The following is a 20,543-nucleotide window of genomic DNA, read 5'->3' as shown; positions in this document are numbered from 1 at the left end:
TTGTGATAGCTTCTTCTGTGGATATTCCTTTCCCTCTGGAACAGCATGTAAAAGTTTCCTAGAAATTCTATTATTCGAAAGTGTAGTCGCATAACTTTCTGAACTAGCTCGTGAAAAGCCAACAATTGAAGCAAAGAATGCAACCATCACCAAAACAGACAATAACGAAATCATCACTGAGCTCTTCACAATCTCATGCTTTGTATTTTCTTCCTTCTTTACCACTTTCTCATTATTCACAACTTCCTTCATTTCCTTGCCTTTCAAATCATCCCCACGTTCCTCTTTCTTTACAATTTTCCTATAAATCTTTGGAATTATCACGAAAATTATATATTGAACAATCATGACTACATCCATCAACACAAAATAGGCACTCAACAAAATCTGAGTAATTAATTGACCACTCATGATACCTGCAGTCATACTTGCTGCATCTCCTAATGTAATTTGGATGAGATAACCAGTTGACAGCGAGCTGGCATCTCTGTTCTTGAAATTGGCAATGACTTGTGGCAGCAGGGCCATAATCCAGAAACCTAACGAAATCATACCAATAGCGAAGGAAGATTGCTCACGAATATCGTGAACACACTCACCAAAGATGTCCCAAATCCAAGGCACATATGTGAAACCAGACGGATCCATTCGAATACATGTTTGCATCAAGGTTATATTCGAATTGATAGTGGATATTGTTCCTAGAGTAGTTGTTGTTGTGGACATGTTATTGTTCTTCCAAACTAGTAACGCTTTAGATTTCGTTCACACAAACAAAAGTGGTGAACGAGTTTAGTCAAGAAATTATTCTAAACTTTAAAAGTAAAAGTGTTGCAAAATACCAGTACTATTCAATCTAACAATCATTTAGTACAAGCTGATAATAAATATTGAATTTAACATCAAGCCAATCATCACGGGTGGATGTTTTTCACTTTTTTTCTATGAAGATTCACACAACAAATGTTTTTGCTACCAAATATTTCACAAGCGGCAAACTTGTCCAAAATTGGCACCCATCTCAGCTTGGTTGGAAACCCCAATGGTTAAGTAATTAACACCGATTATAAAACTTGCAACAATGTTGCCATAATTCGAAACCATCCTTTTATGGCTGTGTAATTATTCAAAGTTTTGTAATTGAGTTTAAGCAATTATCCTCAATACTATGATTGTTACTTTTTTTAGGTGGTGATGATGGTTGTTTAGAAGGACTTAATTTCATAACTTGCTCCATCAACAAAACTGGTACAATTAATTGGTTTTTCGGATTTGATTTGATGATAATTCCACTAGGAAGTGTTTGTAACTTCGGAATCATGATGAATTTTTGCTTTTCTTTGTTGGTGTACACCATTCTTCTTCTTCAAAATGCAAGACATCGTTCACTCGTTTGTTGATGGGAGTATTTTGGTGATTTCATATTTGATGATTTTCCCAAATTATTAGAAGAATTTGAAACTAAGAGGCTTATAATTATGTTGTGGTGTTAATCCATTTTTTATTAATTTTTATTTTTAATAAAAGTCTTAAAAAAATATTCAACCCTTTGTGGTCCAATGTGGAGATGATGATTTTCGGGATGGTTTCTTATGGTGATGCTACCAAACTTTCACGGCACTATGGTAACACCATATGAATAGTATTAATATTAGTAATGTTTTGTATTATGTTAAATTGGAAATTATTTTATATGATGGAAACTTGTGGTGATACCTCTCGTCTGATCATTCACCAACCATCATCATTATTATATATCAAGATAATAGTAGTATTATGATGGAAATATATTTTTAGTATAATTTTTCTTTGGAAAAACAATTTTCACTAAAATCTTCATCACTGCTAGATGTACTGGACAAGTTGGAAAACTATCAATGTAACATTGTTCTAAATGGTCAATAATATCATACCAGAATTTGTCCCGTGAATTTTGATAGGAATAGGTCCAACCGAAATTACATCATAACTCAACACGTACTTCATCAAATTGCACTATGTCTTCAACACTACTATTTAACTAGATAATAAACAATATTGTTTATTATCATTTAGGAATTATTTGGCATAAATTTATCAAGATCCTCTTTGCATGTATTTTCAAACAACAAATTCATCATCAACAATACATATACAATATCAATTTAATTCTCTAAACATGTTACATCCATCAACAACAGTTCAAAGGCGAAGACAAATTACAATACCAATCAAATTATCAAAAAATGGGAGGAAAGAAATCAAAAGTTGTTAACAAACCTACATCACCTCCCCTGCCTACTATTCTTCTGTTGGGATTTGAAGGAAGTGGCAAAACAGTCTTCATACGCTCACTTGCAAGTTACACACAACAAGATATTTACAAATCGGAAAAGTTGGAAATTCTAATAACAAATCGTTGCATTGATGCATTTGCAAGTTTATTGAATGAAATGAATGATCAGGTGAGAGAGGAAGTGTTTAGAATTAGTTCGGATGATAGTTTGGAAATTCAAAATGTGAAAAAAGTACTCGGCTCTCCTACTCCCAACGTAACATGGTTTAATATATTGAAAGGATTTTCGGATAATTACTTATTATTTGTGGAGTTGTGGAAGAGTACTGTGCAAGTTAGAGAATTTGCAAAGGAAAGAATATTTAGTAATAGTCACAATAACTGGACGAATTTTGCAAATTATGACAAGTTTTTCTCATTACTTGATAGAGGAAGAATTTCTACTGATCTACTGAAATATATGTCCCAAAAAAGAGAGCGAATTTCAGATTTAAAGATCAACCCAACTGGTGAAGTATATAATTTGGTTGATGTAAAGAATCGGCTGTCTTCAGTCACAGAGAATAGATGGAGGAGGTTTTCAGAGTTGGCTCAAACAGCAAGATTTGGACCAAAGACTGCTTTGATGAGGGTTTTAATGAAATGCACGAATCAATTGAGTTATTTAAAGAGATTTTAACAAACAAATTTACAAAAGATTTGAGAGTCGTTGTAATTTTTACAATGGCAGATCTGTTTCTTGCAAAACTAGCTAATTCAAACACCTCAGAGTTGGAATCCAATAGTGATAGAGTGGAATTGAGACAAATTGAAAACTTAAAGAGTAGTGAACGAATTGCATTGAATTCCATTATTGACAGATATCAAAATGTGTTTGAATATATAAGAGAAGGCGAAAAATTTGAATATCATTTCATCAATACGCTATCTGACCTCGAATGTTATGAATCACTATTGAGATCATCCACACAGTCAACCAATGAACATGTTTACATTTCCAAATCATTGTTCACCACAAGATTAATAACATATCTTTACAAAACACTCTGTAGGCAACCATCAGTACTATCAGACATCATACTAACCACATGTTCAGATTGAAATATTCAAAAGCTTTACAATAATTTGAAGAATCAATTTCAAAGTTTCCTTTCGGAAAAACATTCAAAAAAAAATGTCGAAAGTTGTCTTTGGCGATCTTTTTATAAATTTTCATCATCAAGATGACCATCCCGAAATTTATGGCGGATCATCATCGGACCGATTGCTTTCTCAACACTTTGCATCAGTTTACGAGGAAAGAATTGCGAAAAACAAAAAGGTTTATGATCATTTAACAGCATTCTTTAAGAGAAAAAATCAATCTGCTGTGGAGTACATTGAAGAAAATCCGTTACCAGACAATGATTGTAAATTAGCACTTCTTAAAATTGTTCGTGCTGATGGTCGTGTTTTGGAACATGCATCGGATGATTTGAAGAATGATGAACTGGTTGTACTGGCAGCTATCAAAGAGAACGTTTCTGCAATTGAATTTGCAAGTCAAAGGTTGAAGACTGACAAGAATTTTGTGTTGAAGGCACTAAAATGTAAACCAAAAATGTTTGTGGATTCAACTCTGTTCGAACATTTACCACATTTTCACGATGATGACGAAATTGCGAGGTTGGCTGTTGAACAACAACCAAAATGTTTACAATATGTTTCAGCCAATTTGAAAAATAATAGAGATGTTATTTTGAAAGCAATCAAGAAAGACGGTTCAGTTCTAGAATATGTTCCAGACAATTTAAAAGATCGAGAAATAGTTCTATTATCCACCAAAAGTTCTAGATATACGTGTACTCTTAGATTTGCACCAAAAGAATTTACTGCTGATAAGGAAATAGTATTGAGTGCTGCTAACTCTCCAGGTTTTTATTTCTTATACGCAGCCGAAAGCTTGCGATCAGATAGAGATTTTGTTTTGGAAATTGTAAAGAAGAAAGGAGATAGTTTGAGAGATGTTTCACCACAATTTAAAAAGGATAGAGAAATAGTTTATGATGCTGTTAAATCTGGAAGGGCTTTACAATATGCAGATCCTATTTTCTGGAAGGATAGGGAAATAGCGACTCTTGCTGTTTCGAAAGATGCTCACTCGCTCTCCTCACTGACAGATCTGAAAGAAGATAGAGAATTCATTTTGAACTGTATTTCTGGAGCAAATAATTTTTTCACTTTTCTTGATTACGTTAATTCATCTCTAGCCAATGATAATGATTTTATTGACGAGTTATTGGATATTCAATGTAAATACAGCAATGCCATGTGGTATTCCAAAGAGGATTTCAAAGCACTTAATGCATCACGACAAAAAAGAATCGTCAACATTGATCCAGCGTGTTTCGAAAATATATCTCACGACGAGTTAAAAACTGATAGACAATTAATTTTAGACTGTATACTATCCGAGCGTAAAGTTTTAGAGAATTTAAATGAAGAGTTTAGAAATGATAGAGAATTGATCAGATTAGCTGTAAAGCAACATTATGGGGCTCTAGAATATGCTTCTGATGAGCTGAAGAACGACAGAGAACTGGTATTAGAGGCAATTTTATTTGACTCAACAAATTTTACCTTTGCGTCTAAGGAATTGAGAATGGATACAGAAATATTAGAGTGTACAATAATTAAAGACAGTACCTTCTTAGAATATGCTCCTGAATCTGTGAGAAGAGACAGAGAATTTGTTTTAAGAGCAATTAGAAATTCATTTAATACTATTTCTCAATACTTTGGATATAATTTGAAAGAAGATAGAGATTTAATATTGGAACATGCTAAAAGAACAGGAAGCATCGAAACTTTGCCACAGGAATTCAAACAAGATAGAGAAATAGTTTTAACAGCTATTCAACTTTATGGAAGTGAATTTAAATATGCAAGTCGCTCTCTCCTAAATGATAGAGAATTATTAATAATTGCACTAAGAAATGGGTTCAGATTGAGTGATTACAATGAAATAGAATTAGATAGAGAGATTGTTTATGAATCATGTAGATACGATCGAAATAATCTAAAGAATGTTCCAGAACAATATAGAGATGATGAGGAAATAGTTGAAGCAGCAATATCTTATACAGAGACAGGGTACGGACATTATTTTTTTGAATGTGTTTCAGATCGATTAAAGAGTAATGTAGATTTTATGAGAAAGATGGCAAAGATTTATGGTTATGTAATTCATTACGTTCCAGAATCACTTGCAAATGATAGAGAGCTTATTTTAAATGCTGTCAGTCAAGATGCAAGTACCTTACAGTATGCATCTGAAGAATTGAAGAACGATAAGGAAGTCATCCTTACAGCTTTAAAAATATCAGCAGAGTGTTATCAACATATCTCTGAAGAAATGAAAAATGATGAAGAAGTATTAGAAGCATTGAGAAAATGGTTGCCTGCAGAATTTTTAAAGAAACCAGTGAATCTTAATAAGGAAGCAGCAATGATTGCATTAAGACTTAGATCACTAAATGATTTAGACTATTCTTTTAAAAATGATAGACAGTTTGCCCTTATGGCTGTAAATGTAAATATGAATAATCTTTTGTATGTTTCCAATAGACTGAAAATGGATAGGAACTTTATTTTGGAGATTGAACCAAAAACTTACGATATACTTAACGTACCAATTAGGTTAAGAGAAGACAGAGAAATAGCTTTGAGATCACTAGAGCTAAGTGGTGATTCAATTATGCACTTGTCTGCAGAGTTAAAGAATGAATTTAAAAATAATAGAGAAATTATGCTAAAAGCCATCAAAAGCGATGCTGTTGCATTCCTTTATGCCAGTGAAGAACTGCAAAACGATGAAGAATTTGTTTTGGAGTGTGCTTCTGTCAATGGAAAGGTTTTGCAATATGTACCTCTTAAGTTTATACATAACAGAAATGTTGTTCTAAAATGTGCCCAAAACCATCAAGACACACTTCAATTTGCAGTACCTGAATTCCTAAACGATAAGGAAATTGTAATGCACGCGGTTAGTCATGAAACAAGTTATTCTGCCCTCTGTTATGCATTGTTTGAAATGAGAAATGATAGAGATATTGTTCTGAGAGCTATACAGCACGATGTTACAGCTCTTGAGGTAGCCTCTTACGAAATTATTAGTGATGAAGATTTTATTGCTCAAGCAATGGATATCAATATTGAATCACTTCGTTTTGCACATTATTCATTGAGATACAATACTGAATTCCTCAAACGAATGAATAAGAATAATAGAATAGTTGAAAACGCTTCAAAGAAATTGAAGAAGACAATTGATTTCGATAGTTTAGTGAAACAAAACAAATAATTAGAAATATGAATTTACTTATTGTTTGATCCTTTTCTTCTAATCATACAAATTACAACCATTACAATAACTGCAACAACACAACACACAATTGCAGCTCCAGCAATTGAAACTGAAATGGCGATAATAGCTTCTTCAGAGAGTTGATTAGATTCAGTTCTAGTTGTTATGGTAGTTCCGTTGCTATCGGTAATAATCTTAATAGATATTCTTAGGGTTGTTTGGCTTAACAATTTCCTTCTTGAGATTAATGTCAATTACTGAAAATGATGTCAAATGAGAAGTCAGACAAGTTACAGTCCATTCTTCAATCTTAGTTTCCACTCCATCTAATTTCCATTCATTAACCAATTCATCAAAATACATGCATGTCAAATTTCCATAAAATGTTGATGGCTTTTGGAATAATATTTGAATTGGATTATCTAATTTAGAAACTTGAATCTTTTCTCCGTTTGTTAAGGCAAGTGAAATTGTGATAATATCTGAAACAATTGAAGAAGTGGTTGTGTTTGAAGTTGTCACATTTTCTCCTCCCTTGGAGACAGCTGTTAAGAGTGAAATTAATGAGGAAGTTGTTTGATTAGAAACATAATTGGAAAAATCTGAAGGGAATGAAATTGAGATGGACGAATTGGATGTAGAGTTATTTTCTGAGCTACCAATTGAAATTGATTTGTTTGACAATTGACTTGTTTCAATGTTTTCAATAATAACTGGTGTACTAGTGACATTTACACATTCTCCATTTGTAGACTTCAAACAAACAGGAATCGAACAATCTAGTCCATAATATCCACTATCACAAACACAACTGTCAACTGCCTGACATTTTCCATTCGAACCACAAACATTTGAATTATTATAAACAATTCCATAACATGTTGCCAAACACACAGTTTTAAACGCATCCATAACATATCCAGTTGGACAAACAGCTGTCAACTTTCTTATTCTATTATTACTAGTATCTGTGAAAAAGATTTCTCCAGATTTGGTAGTAACAATTACTCTTGGTGCATTTAAATTAGATTTGGTGGCATCTTGTTGATTATCTCCATTGTAACCTGATGACCCACTTCCAGCAATTGCTGTAATTATTCCATTTTTAGAAATCTTTCGAATAGTATTACCATTCGGTTCAGCAATATAAATGGCTCCGTTTAGTTTGGAAATAGCAACACCATTCACATTGTTAAAAGTGGCGAATTGAGCTAGTCCACCATCACCTGTGTGAGAAGAATTTCCATTGACACCTGTCACGGTTGTGATGATATTTGTGTTGAGATTATAACGGATAACATAACTGTTTGGTGATGCACATCCAATGAGTAATTCATTAGAATCACTATCTGATTCTATTCCAAAAGGATAACTAAACAACATGTTCATACGAAACTTTGTTAGAAACTTACCTAAGAGTTGAAAGTGTTTTTGTGATCATCGTTGAAATGTTCACCACTCTAATTCTACTGCCATATGTATCAGCAATGATCATTTGCATGTTGTTTGGATTATCTTGGTTGATCAGTTTAATATCTAGTGGTTGTGTAAATCTTGATTGATTGGCAAGTAAGCCATCACCATTGAATCCAGAAACACCTGTGCCAGCGAATGTGTACAGCTTGTTGTCCTTGGAAGAAACTAGATGAATTCGATTGGCATAGTTTCCAGCAATGTAAATATCATTGTTATTCGAAATAAACAAACCGTAAGGTCTGTTAAGTGTCGAGTTGACAGCAAGAATTCCTTCTCCAGTGTATCCAGCTGTTCCGTTTCCAGCTACTGCTTCTATTAATCCTGAATTATTTCTCAATACTCGTACTCTATGATTCACTTAGGATTCGAACGACATGTAAACTAAACAACATGGACTAAACTTACTAGTATCTGCAAAGTACAAGTCTCCACTTCTTTCCTCATAAAACAAACCAATAGGGCTATTAATTGTGGTGGCCAATCCAGTCAATCCATCCCTGTTAAAACTTGTTTGTCCAGTACCAACAATAGTTTGAATCGAATACTTGACATCGATTCTCTGTTGTGCAGATACAACAGAAGCAACAACACAAATCAGTGATATCATCACCACTATCATGATCGTTACACAATGAATGTTAAACATCTTTTTTTTTTTTAAATATTGTTTCTATCATTGTCCTCCGCATTACATAATAGTTTAGTAATCATCTAATGATGTTTGACTGTCAGTGCTCTATACATTTTAAAGCAATTATGCCTTACTACTTGGATATATTTGGAAAATCATAAAATTCCAAGAAGCCCTCTAAAAAAATATAGAATTTTGTTTGTTTCATTACATTGTTTTTAAATTCTTTTTAAATACAAAATTCCAGATGTGTATTTAATTGATTACAATGCAGGTTTACAGTCAGTGTTAACTTTTTGTAATAATTTACTAGTCCATGCTTTCGTCCATGTTATCCTCATCATCCTCATCATTTGCACATTGATATTCCTTATCATAATCTTCCTTCTTTAAGAAAAGTGCCCAGTCAACTCGTGGTTGAATTGAATTTTGGTTCAATACTGAGGCAACAATATGTCCTGCAAACATTTCAGTTTTGTAAACTGTTCCATTATCATCCACAGTAATTGGAACACTGACATATCCTCTTGGTATTTCTTCATCATCAATGACAGGCCATTCCCTTTCTCTTACTTTTTCCTTTGGTTCGTTGTCATCCTCATCCTCATACCAAACCTCACCTTCTGTTTTTTGATCACCCAACCATTTGCCAGTTTCTGAAAATACACAAAAAGTTGTAATCCAACCACTGATAAAAGAAGGTCCTGAACCTCCTCCTAAAAAGTTAGCTACTCTATTCCACCATTCCTTATCTGGATTTCCCTTAATGGATTCCACAAATTTATCCAAAACTGGGAATAAATATTGAGACCATTTCTTCATACATTCTTCCTCAGTATCAAATTCAAGCAATCGATTAGCTCTTTCTCTAATTTTAATCCAATCTTCAACTTGTCCTAATAAAGTAACACTTGGTAAATTGCATTCCAATTCAAATTTGTAATCAAAATACTTTTTCATAGCTGCCATCAAGACAACTGCACCAACCATTCGATCTGATTGAGTAGTTGTTGTGAAATCTGGCATGACCCATTCTCTTACACTTGGATCCTTAATATTTTTGGCAATTTCACTTGTCATTCGAATAGAAAGATCTTCATAATTGGCAGTATATAAAGTTCCAATACCTTTCACGACTAATTCCTTCTTTCCATCAAAATCAACGAATTTACTTCTCAACTTTTCTGATCTTTCGTTTACATAATTCGAAAATTGAGAGCAAATTGCAATCCAAACGTCATCTGGTTTGATTACCCAATGATGATGTTTCGAATAGGCTTGTACACCACTCATCACAAACGAATTACTTCCAATATTAAATACAGGTGAATTTCCAAAGCTTGACTGAATTGGCTTGATGTCATAATAATCAGTGATCGGTTTCGTCGACTTTCTATCTTCCGGAAGAGATGGAAGGACTTGTTTCGGATCAAATGCATCACCATCTACCTTCACAGTTTCAGGATGGACTTGAGTCACTTGGAATGTTATTGGCATTTTTTTTAAAACGTTTACAATTCGAAAACGGAAGTTTACAAAATTCAACTCCTACTCAAGTTCCATTATTTTGTTTTTTACAAATGAAAACGAAAACATAGTGTTCTTTCTTGATATTTGAAGGTAATATTTCATCAAATCTTACAATATGCCACGTCTGGAGATTGGCTTCACACATGATTTTAAGAAATTTGGCAAACAACTTTTTTGTGTTTTAAAGTTCTTTATTTTGAAACATCACAAGAAATCAAACAACAATCTTTTGATAATTAGCTGAAGATTGAGCCAACTTTATATATATTTAATAATTTCATCTCACCATCTGGCATAATTCCACCTTTAAACAACCATCACAGGCTCTATATAGTGCTATATTTTCTTTCCGGTATCATCAACAAATGAGGGAGATACAAGCAAAATGGCAGAAACACAATTTCCTAGTAGAAAAACGTGATTACGCAGAAGGTTGCACCCGCTTTATTCAATACTTTTACTGATATTCCATGTTCAATATAACAACGGTCATCATCAATAAATATTAATATTTATTCAATTTCATCAAATGATGAAAAAATGAAAAGGCCAAAAAGAATGCGTGCGCACTATTGGTACTACTAAGGACCTCCACTTTATCATGTCCTGATTTTGTGCTTAACACCTAACATACAAACAACCAACAACACGCCAATAAATTATTCCCATCTCAAGTTGTTTAATAACAACAGCTTAAAAGATTGCCCAATTCAATGGGATGAAATTTATTCAAAAAAAACAAACAAACAAAATGATTAGTATTGATAATACCGAAAATAATTCATCAACATCCCTCACCATTAGCAACCATGCAGAGAATTTGCATTTTCGGAGCAACAGGAGAAACTGGTCGTCAGGTTTCCAGATACATTCTTCAATATAGTACCGGTTTTAGCTTAACACTTGTTGGAAGAACACGAGGAAGATTAGAGAAATTGAGAGATGATTTGATGAAGGAATTACAATCAATTTGTAATTTGGAAGGAAGAATTGAATTACATGAAATACAATTGGAAGATTGTCTGAAGAATTCAGATGATGATTCGATAAGGAAGTTATTGCAAGGTCATGATGCTGTTGTGAATACTATTCCTCCATTGGATGATCATGAACATACTGTGAAATTGGCAGAATTGGCCATTGAATGTGGTGTCGATTGGATTGATCCACACATGTCACCAAGCACTTCAAGATTATTGAAACCACTCCATGATAGAGCTAAGGAACAGAATATTACCATTGTTTGTCAAACTGGAATGTATCCAGGATTGGGAAGTCCACTTGTGAGGGAGGCAGCAAAACATTTACCAAATATGTCGAGAGCTACAGTTGCCATCATGTCAAGAGAAGAAGGTGGTATGGAGATGACTTCAGGAATTAAAGATATTGTGGATTATATGAAAGAATCTGGAAGTAATGTCATGATAGATGGTAAATGGACTTCTGACAGTGTCATGGCAAGAAAGTTCAACTTTCCATCCATTGGTGACAAGACACTCTCGTGCTATCCTTTGGAATTGGAAGAAATGAAGAGTTTGGACATTCCATCATTGAGAAATACAGGAGCTTATATTACAGAAATGGGAATGGTGCCAGATTTAATCATGCTTGGCCTTCAGATGAGTGGCAAATATATGTCATGCATGGTAAAACCTCTTTCCAAACTTCTTCCTTGGTCAACTGGTAAAGTGAAAGCTCCATTCGGTGCAGCAGTTCAAGTAGAAGCATTTAACGATGAAGGTGCTTCATATTTCTTATCCATTTATCATGACCATGTCTACAACCTGACAGCAGCTTCCATTGCCTCTGTTCTTGAACAAATGATGGAAAACAGATCGAACAAGACAATTTCAGCTGGTGTGCACTATGCAGGCATGTATGTTGAACCTGGAAAACTGATAGAATCATGTAAACAGAAAGGAATGCGCGTAGATACTTATCAATCATCCTTTCATCAATTCAAAAAATAAAGTCAAGATACAACTTCCAATAAGCACTGGAACAACAAAAAACCCCGCCAAAAAACTTTGTACATCTTTTAAAAAATCAAAAAAATGTCTTCACATCGTGCACGGGATCGTTTGAAAAGATCGGAAGAAGAAAAACTTAAAAGCTTTGAAAAGATGGTTCCCCTTATTAGGGATAAAATTATCAATACACCAACCGCTCCGATAGAAGAATTGTTCAGCAAATTAAAACAAGGCTTGTTACAAATTCTTAGTAATGATTTAGTTGATAAAGATGAATTAAATGATGATTATGATTATTGGTGTGCCATTTCGGAGCATTTAAAAAGGATATTCATGAAGATCAATCATTTAGGAGAAACACCATTTTGGCTTGATGAACGTTTCCCTCAATTTGAATATTTGCAAAATTTTAGTTTGGAAGATGATGATGAAATGGTAAGAAATTACAAATTATTGGCGTTAGGTATTGCAGCTTTTAGAAAGATAGGAGCTGAAAGTATTGAACAGCGTTTGAATAATTGTTTTTTCAAACATTTCTATTATTTGGATGAGGTGATGCGAAAGTGTTTTGATTGGAGAACAATTCAAAGTAATACAACTGATAACATGATTGTTTTTCAACAATCACTCAAGATGCCAGAATGGAAAATTGGACTACTTGTCGTATTTACTGAATCGATACGTAAATATTTCCTATCAGAACATTTCAGCTTCTATCTGTTTATTATACGATATTATGATAAAAGAAATTGGGAGGACAAACAAATAGTAATGACTGCCATGGATTATACGTTAGTCAACGAACTTTTCAATATACCCCTTGACATTTTTAATAAGACATTCAAAAACACTTTGGCCAAGATAGCATACCAACATTTCCCAGTCGAAAATACTAAAAAGTTAAAATCGTTAAAAACTGCTCTGCGTAATAGTTTCTTTATCCATTGCAAAGATCAACTCATTGAGGAGGTATCATACGATCTTTCAGTGCTAGACAATGATTCTTCAAACCAGAGCAACACCTCCAACAAAATGAGAATAAGAAAACTGTTAGCTTTTTTCAAGTTTGGGGACTCTAAATTATATTTAGGTTCCAAGTTAATTAGAGTTCTTTCGTATACAATGGTTAGTGCTGAAGATGATGTAATATTGGAATGTCTGGATTTTTTGGGGTTTAACAATTTCACAGCATACTTTTCTTTGATCTTAATACCAGTTCTTTTTCAATTGTTGGATAATACGAACGAACAAATTCAAGAGGAATCATCTAAATGTGTCTCAAACCTTTTGCTTAGGAATGAATATGGCTCAGATTTAAAGTATATTTTTGATGAGATATTTGAAAGAGTAATGAAAAGTCCATCTCGATACACAATTAGAATGGCTCATGCTGCCTTCAAATGTTTTGACAAGAATGAAAATATCAAGGAACAATCATTACAATTCTTCGAAAAAATTGAAGAAATATTACCCTACTCAATCTCAAATAATTTGAAAGACAATGTGGATTTTCTTTTACAAGCAGCTAATTTAATTGCTAAACAAGATAAGAGATTACTTGAAAAACTTCCTATTGAGGATATTATTAATTACTGTATAACCGCTCACGTAACACTTCCTTCACCATTTGTCGATTTAGCTCAGGCAAGCAAATACAGTGATGAGATTTATGCAACCATACTTGCCTTATCGAATGCTATGCATCATCATTTTCTTCTGGCTGATATTTTGATCAAACACTTTGTTGAGACAGGTTTGTTATTGATACCTCAAGAAATTATAGACCACTTGCTCAACAACATCAAGCTACATGTATATATGGATGAATATGCTTCCTTGCTAAGTACCGGTTAGCTCATTTTCACTCTGATATTTATGATTTGGCGGACAAATTAAAGTTAAATACCAGTATTTTGCTTGATGCCGAACAAATATCTGAGGAAGTAATCTTAAATTTTTTCAAATTAGTGGAAATTCAAATCGAAGACGAAAAAACTAATCATTGTCATTTTGTTGAGTGGTATTGGGTTTTGGAAAAACTTGACTTATTCAATCTCCCAGTTTTCATAACAACAAAAAGTAATAGACTGAAACTATTGTTAGCAACAGCAAAAAAGAGTAATATATCACAATTTTGAACTTTTGCTCTTAAATTGATTTTATTGAATAAAACAAATTATTATCTATTTTTTTCGAGTTGAGATTGTAATAATTTAGTTTCATACAAGTTATGTTCGTTTCCAGAATCATGGATTGTAATATTGTCAGCCCAACTAGTAATTAGTTTAGGATCAGAACTTGTGACAATGTGATGTTTTGTGTTTTGATGAATCTCAGTAGCAAGAATTCTCTCATAACCATCATCTCCAACAAATGATTTAGAATATTTTAAATTCTCCAAATCAGTGTAAACCATAAAGTTCTTTGGCATTCTGAATAATCCCTCTTCATGATTTTCTCCAAACTCTAAGGCAGTGCATGATAACATGGAATCATCAGAATTAACAGAGAGATGATCACATGGATAATCCAAATCATCCTCTTCGTCATCTTCCTCTTCCTCTATCAAGGCATTAAGAAGTTTTACAATTTCCTCAAATACTAGATTATGTTTTCCAAAGGCAAATGTTGAAAGCTGATCATGAATTTCACAATTTCTAAAGAATTGATATCGGAAGTACAGTGTTCCCGTAAACTTATCAGTAAATAATGTCTTGGCTCGGCCAGTCTGAGTATCAGATGGCTCTCCATAGGTCATTTCATTATTGAGACGATAGATTTGATGTTCAATAAAATCTTCTGCAGCTTGTTGGACCAACATTTTTGCATGTGGACTGAGAAAGACATCCGTTTTTTGTCTTCTTAATTCTGCTTGGACTACTTCTCTAAAATTAAGTTTAGAAAAACAGAGAGAGTCTCTAGTAGTGGTAAACTTCTCGTTTGGTGCATCTTCATCTAATTTAATCCTCTTGCTGCGATCCCATGTCCTATTTAGAGCTTTGACCTCTATATAGAAATCATCAGCAAAGTCAGTATGCTCATTGACACTCTCAAAGTTCGATACAATGTCCGTCACTGGTCCCATTATTTCCTTTTCCTTAATTATAGTGTCAATAACTGGATCATTGTGAGCTCTCTTTCTCTTCTTATTATGAACATAGTGACGAAGCCATGGAATTGACATGCACTCTTCGGTATCATCCTCATCTGACTCAGTACCATCATATGGTACCCCTGGTACATCAAGTGAAATCACAGGCGCTATTGTCTCTTCTTCTAATACGAAATTTCGTTTCATTTCAACATGTTCATAATTCTCTTCCTCAATATTTGGTTTGTAGACACCTCCATACTTTTTCTCGTAAGCCAATGCAGTTTTATCACTGGTCAAGCAAGAACACAATGAGCATGTCTCTGAGGTTACTCTCCGTTGTGCACTCAGTTTTTTAGCAATTTCTATTTCAGTTTTGTAATTATCAGAGTGTCCATACTTTTTCTCGAAAATTTCCACAATCTTTTGTTCGTTATTATGTTTGGAGAGTGAGGCGTGCATACTTTGCATCAGAGCATACTGCAAAGGAGAGGAATACTTGTGTTCCCAAGGTCCAAATGGATTACACAAATACTTGTCACACAAGTGCCTTACCATCTCCACATTGTTCATCATGACAGCTTCATTGAGAAGGTATGTTTTCACTTCAACAGGTGAAAGATGAGCCATAATGTACGACTTTACAGTGAGATCTTTTGGAATAACTCTATCTATGTGGTCCATTTGATCTGCATTAATATGCTCTGCCAGGGTTGAGGTTACTAAATCATACAGAGTAACATCTCCTTCCTTATTTTTCACTGTTAATGCCCAGTCCAATAGCTCGTAATTTTCTGTCCAAACTGCCAAATGAGTCAATAAGAAAACACCACTTCCAGATCTTACCATAGACCTCAATCCATTTGTGTACTCAAAGTTTGGCATTACATTGTCACCTATAAAGCACAAGTCCTCGATTTTAATTCCACAATCTCTGAGAGATTTGCAAATGTATTTAACTGCATTCATTTCACATGCTCCCTCTCTGACTTTAACTCTCGAAAAATGTTCAACCATAAAGAGAATATACTGCCTTGGTATTGTACAGTAATGTTCATCAAAAAGATTCCAATTATTTGTAATTTTTTGCTGGAATAATTTGGAGCATCTTCCATTTTCCTTGATGAAGTTGAGTAGGTTTCTATTCAAGATTGGAGTTTTTTCCAATTCCACCACATTCAACTTGGTTCCTGCCTCTTTCTGTGTTTTAATCATTTTGATTGCTGGTTCGAAAAGCTTTGAGAAAAATTGTTGAATGAAAACTCCACACGATTTCATTCCCAAATGTTCTACCATCTCATGGCCTAAAATGATTTCCAAACATGCTTGCAATAATACATTTCCTGTATGATGCTCCTCTCCGCAACTATCTATCCATTCCTTGGATTTATCGAAAAGATTTGGTCCCACATTAATATCATCTCCTTCTTCCTCTGAATCATATTCTTCAATACTTTCCACATCATCATACTTTTTCCATCCAATAAATCGATCATTCTTCTTATAAAATACCGAGTATCTGCTCGTTCTAGTATTATATATCAAATTATCAATAAATTCATGTGTCTTGTAAAACCTATTCGATAATTCTTGCATAAATTCATCAAAATCTTCATAATTATTACTCAATTCCTCATATTCTGCATTCAATTGTTCAATATCCTCCTTCTGCTGAGTATCAACACCATCTTCCGTACTCTCCACCATCATCTTTTGTCTCAACAATCTAATAACAATTTCCTTCCAAAAGAATTCCGATTCCGTCAATTCAAACCAACATTTGTTCACATGTCTAATACTAGCCACACTTCCGATTAGAGAAAATGGATCAAGTGCAAATGAAAATATATGTAAATAAATTTCATTAGGCAATGCCGAAAGCCCTCCCTCTTGATAATGACGATGTCGTCGATTACAATTATTATGATTATTATTGCATGTACTCGTAGAAGATGACGATGAATCATTCAAATTCATTCCTTCTTCACCTCCTGATACTTTCCGAAAAGCTGATGATAGTGATGATGATGATAATAACGAACACGTCGTCGATGCTTCCTTCAGCACGTGCTCTTCGTTTGGTCGTTGTTCCATTTTTTTTTGATGAGATTTTTGGTTACATTTTGGCGGGAGAATTTCAACTCAAAATTTGAACGCACGAAAGAATGAATAAATATTAAATTTTAACATTTGTTCGCATATGGATTTGGAAATATGGAGTCAGTGGAGGTAAGGAATGGAGTGCATGTCCAATCAGTTATGTTCAATTTCTAGTTTGATATCATTTTTATTTCCTTTTATAAGTAATTAGAAATTCTGGATAGCATTGGCAACTATCGTAAACTACAAATTCCTTGTACATGTTTGGTTTTCCTAGAATACTATCAAATGTTCGTCCATTGGTGTTTGGAATGACACTTGGTCTTCGAATATTATTGAGAGATTTTCCCTTTTCAAGAGTTTCAATTTGATTACCAATCATGACTCGACAGAGAAACATGTGAAAAAGATCATTCGTTGGCGAGCAGTATTGATCACTCTTGGAACAATATTCTGCAAAATAAATTCCTGCACCGAATAGTCCAGAAAGTGAGCTCACTCTTGCATCTAAACCATGTTCACAAATAATGCTCACAACTTGTGAATCAGTGCCGTGCCAAAAGAATTTTTCATTAACTTGTTGGCATAATTTTACACTTTGAATCCAGGTTTTGGCTGTTGAGTTGGGTGGAACTTTTTCCACAGTTTTGACTGGGATGGGTTGGGGATTATCCTTGAAAGATTTCATTTGAGATTGTTTGGCTTGATATAATCCGTAGAGATTTGGATTTTCAACTCGTTCCACTTTGATAACTTCCAATTGAGTGTATTGTTTCTTGAAATACGTTTGATCCTTTCCACTTCCAAGAGTTTTCTTTTCACATGAATTATCCATCAAGTCTTGAATGGTTAATTTCATAGTATCTGTTACGTCCACAATCTTGAATCGTTCCTTATTGAACCAATATTCTGGAACGTTGCTTGATTCGGTTGTAGGTTCGAAACTTTCCATATTTTTAACTCGTTTCAGATCTTTTGTCAGAATATCCGAGGAGGAAGAAAGATTTTGTTTAGATTTCTTGTCTCTGCAAGCTACTAAATGATTAATAGTCTCATATCTTAATTGAGATATGGAATTATCACTCAATAGAGTCGCTAATGATGAATTAGAATAGAATGTGAATTGATTAGAGAGAATTATGCTCAAAAACTCAGAACTCTGAGTGTTGTAACTCTTTCCAAGTCTGAATCTTGTTTTGGAATTGGTTAAACAGAGTAAGGACTGAGCCCTTGTACAGGCAACGAACAGTAATCTTCTCTCTTCCTCTATTTCATTCTTTTCCTGAGCTTTGTAGTATGGAATATTTCCCTTCTCAACTCCTGCCACAAATACAATTCCAAATTCTAAACCTTTGGCTGCATGGATTGTGGAAATTGTAATGGAATTTGATGAATCTTTTGAAATTGGTTCCATCTCTGTGGAAATTGAAATGCTTTGTAAAAATGATGAAATTGAGGGAATGGTTGATTTGGACTCAAATTCTTGACACATGTTAATTAACTCTTTCAAATTCTCCCATCTTGTTTCGAACATATTCTTCTGTGTGAATTTCAAGTAGGATTCATAATCAATCACCCGAATAATATCTTGCATAATAGTTGAAGGAGAATGAAGATTAATTTGAGACTTTTCGATAAAATCTATTGTGGAAATGAGTGTTTGTAACTCATTGGCTCCTAGATGTCCAGCAATTTCCTTGTTATGATTCTTGATAATTGACCTCAGAGACATCTTATTCTGAGCTGCAAGCTTTATCAACTTGGACTTTGTCTCCTCAGTGATGCATCTTCTTGGAACATTCACACAGCTCAACAGGAAGTGATCATTATCTGGATTTGCAATAGCTTTTGCATAGGAAAGAATATCTTTCACTTCCATAGAGTCGTAAAATCTTGTGGAATTCAAAATTCTGTAAGGCAACTTTTTCCTATCAAAAATGTCTTCGAATACTCGAGAAGCAGAGTTGACTCTGATAAGGATTGCAAAGTCGCAATATTGAATGTTGTTATTCATGTTTGTGAGTTTTACAATTTCATTTGTAATGAACTCGGCTTCATCAGAGCAACTGACTATCGAAACTGGTAAACCCGTGGTGTTTGAAGTGGTAGAGCTGATAGTTCTTAATCTGTTAGAATTGCTAGCTATTATTTTGTCTGAAAATTGGACAATACTTCTTGTGGATCGATAGTTTTCATTCATCATGATGACTTTCATGCTCTTTCCCTCCTTCTCATACTTTTTGATAACTTCCCGCATTATTGAGCTATCACTGAATCTGAAAGTGTAAATGTTTTGATCGGAATCACCAACCAAGAAGATGTTCTTCCTCTTTGAGTTCAAATGCATGGCAATCTTGTATTGTAACTTGTTGATATCTTGAAATTCATCGACCAATAATACTTCACATTGATTGGCATACTTTTCTCTCACTAGAGGGAATTTTTCAAACAAGTACACAACATGAAGCAATAAATCATCAAAATCCACCCCATTGTGTTTCGATAAATACTGTTGATATTCTACAAATAGTTCAGCAATGACCGTTTCCTCAATTTCTTGATGGAATGCTTTCGAATATTCATCAGCTGAAACCTGTTGATTCTTACATCGTGATATCGTTTGTAAAACTAGAGTTGGAGAGAGTTTCTTCTCCATATCCTCCAAAGACAAACTCAATGGAAGTAAACTTCTAATGAAATGATTAGTTGATGACTTGTACAAGCTCCTAATTATTGACAGCTGCTCTTCCGAATCAAATATCATAAATTTCTGATCCAATCCAACAAGACGAGTCAAATGATGCATCTCATTTCTCAAAATATTAGCACAAACTGCATGAAACGTTCCAATATGACTGAAATCCTTTGCATTAATTTGAAAATCGTACAATTTCACAAGGTGAACAAGTCTTGAAATCCTTTGCATTAATTTGAAAATCGTACAATTTCACAAGGTGAACAAGTCTTGTTTTCATCTCCTGAGCAGCCTTGTTAGTAAAAGTCATGGCAAATACATTCCTTGGTTCAATTCCTTTAACAATACACAAGTAGGCAATCCTGTAGGTGATGGTCTAAAATTTGGATCCACCCAAAGTTTACAATGACCGTTACGAATTTTTTAAAAG

General features: G+C 33.9%; 4 protein-coding genes across 4 annotated transcripts; 2 read left to right on the top strand and 2 right to left on the bottom strand.

Annotated features, from left to right (window-relative positions):
- Window positions 1-2,225: 2,225 nt before the first annotated feature.
- On the top strand, window positions 2,226-2,954 carry NAEGRDRAFT_75690 (uncharacterized protein; the record flags this gene model as incomplete). Its single annotated transcript, XM_002669391.1, has 1 exon — window positions 2,226-2,954. One exon carries the CDS (start codon window positions 2,226-2,228, stop codon window positions 2,952-2,954), a length of 729 nt encoding a protein of 242 aa, XP_002669437.1.
- A 495-nt stretch (window positions 2,955-3,449) lies between these two features.
- Window positions 3,450-6,617, top strand: NAEGRDRAFT_54256 (uncharacterized protein; the record flags this gene model as incomplete). The annotated part of the gene is made up of 1 exon (XM_002669390.1): window positions 3,450-6,617. The coding sequence occupies one exon, from the start codon at window positions 3,450-3,452 to the stop codon at window positions 6,615-6,617; it is 3,168 nt and encodes a 1,055-aa protein (XP_002669436.1).
- Window positions 6,618-6,815: 198 nt separating this feature from the next.
- On the bottom strand, window positions 6,816-8,742 carry NAEGRDRAFT_75688 (uncharacterized protein; the record flags this gene model as incomplete). The annotated part of the gene is made up of 3 exons (XM_002669364.1): window positions 6,816-7,992; window positions 8,033-8,408; window positions 8,502-8,742. The coding sequence occupies 3 exons, from the start codon at window positions 8,740-8,742 to the stop codon at window positions 6,816-6,818; spliced, it is 1,794 nt and encodes a 597-aa protein (XP_002669410.1).
- A 216-nt stretch (window positions 8,743-8,958) lies between these two features.
- On the bottom strand, window positions 8,959-17,412 carry NAEGRDRAFT_83346 (uncharacterized protein; the record flags this gene model as incomplete). Its single annotated transcript, XM_002669363.1, has 2 exons — window positions 8,959-10,071; window positions 17,386-17,412. 2 exons carry the CDS (start codon window positions 17,410-17,412, stop codon window positions 9,037-9,039), a joined length of 1,062 nt encoding a protein of 353 aa, XP_002669409.1. The 3' UTR covers window positions 8,959-9,036.
- Between the last annotated feature and the right edge of the window lie 3,131 nt (window positions 17,413-20,543).

The sequence above is a fragment of the Naegleria gruberi genome, assembly GCF_000004985.1.
Source record: "Naegleria gruberi genomic scaffold NAEGRscaffold_83, whole genome shotgun sequence".
In the NCBI taxonomy this organism is placed as follows: Eukaryota; Heterolobosea; class Eutetramitea; order Acrasida; family Naegleriidae; genus Naegleria; species Naegleria gruberi.
This window is presented reverse-complemented; position numbering and strand designations above follow the sequence as displayed.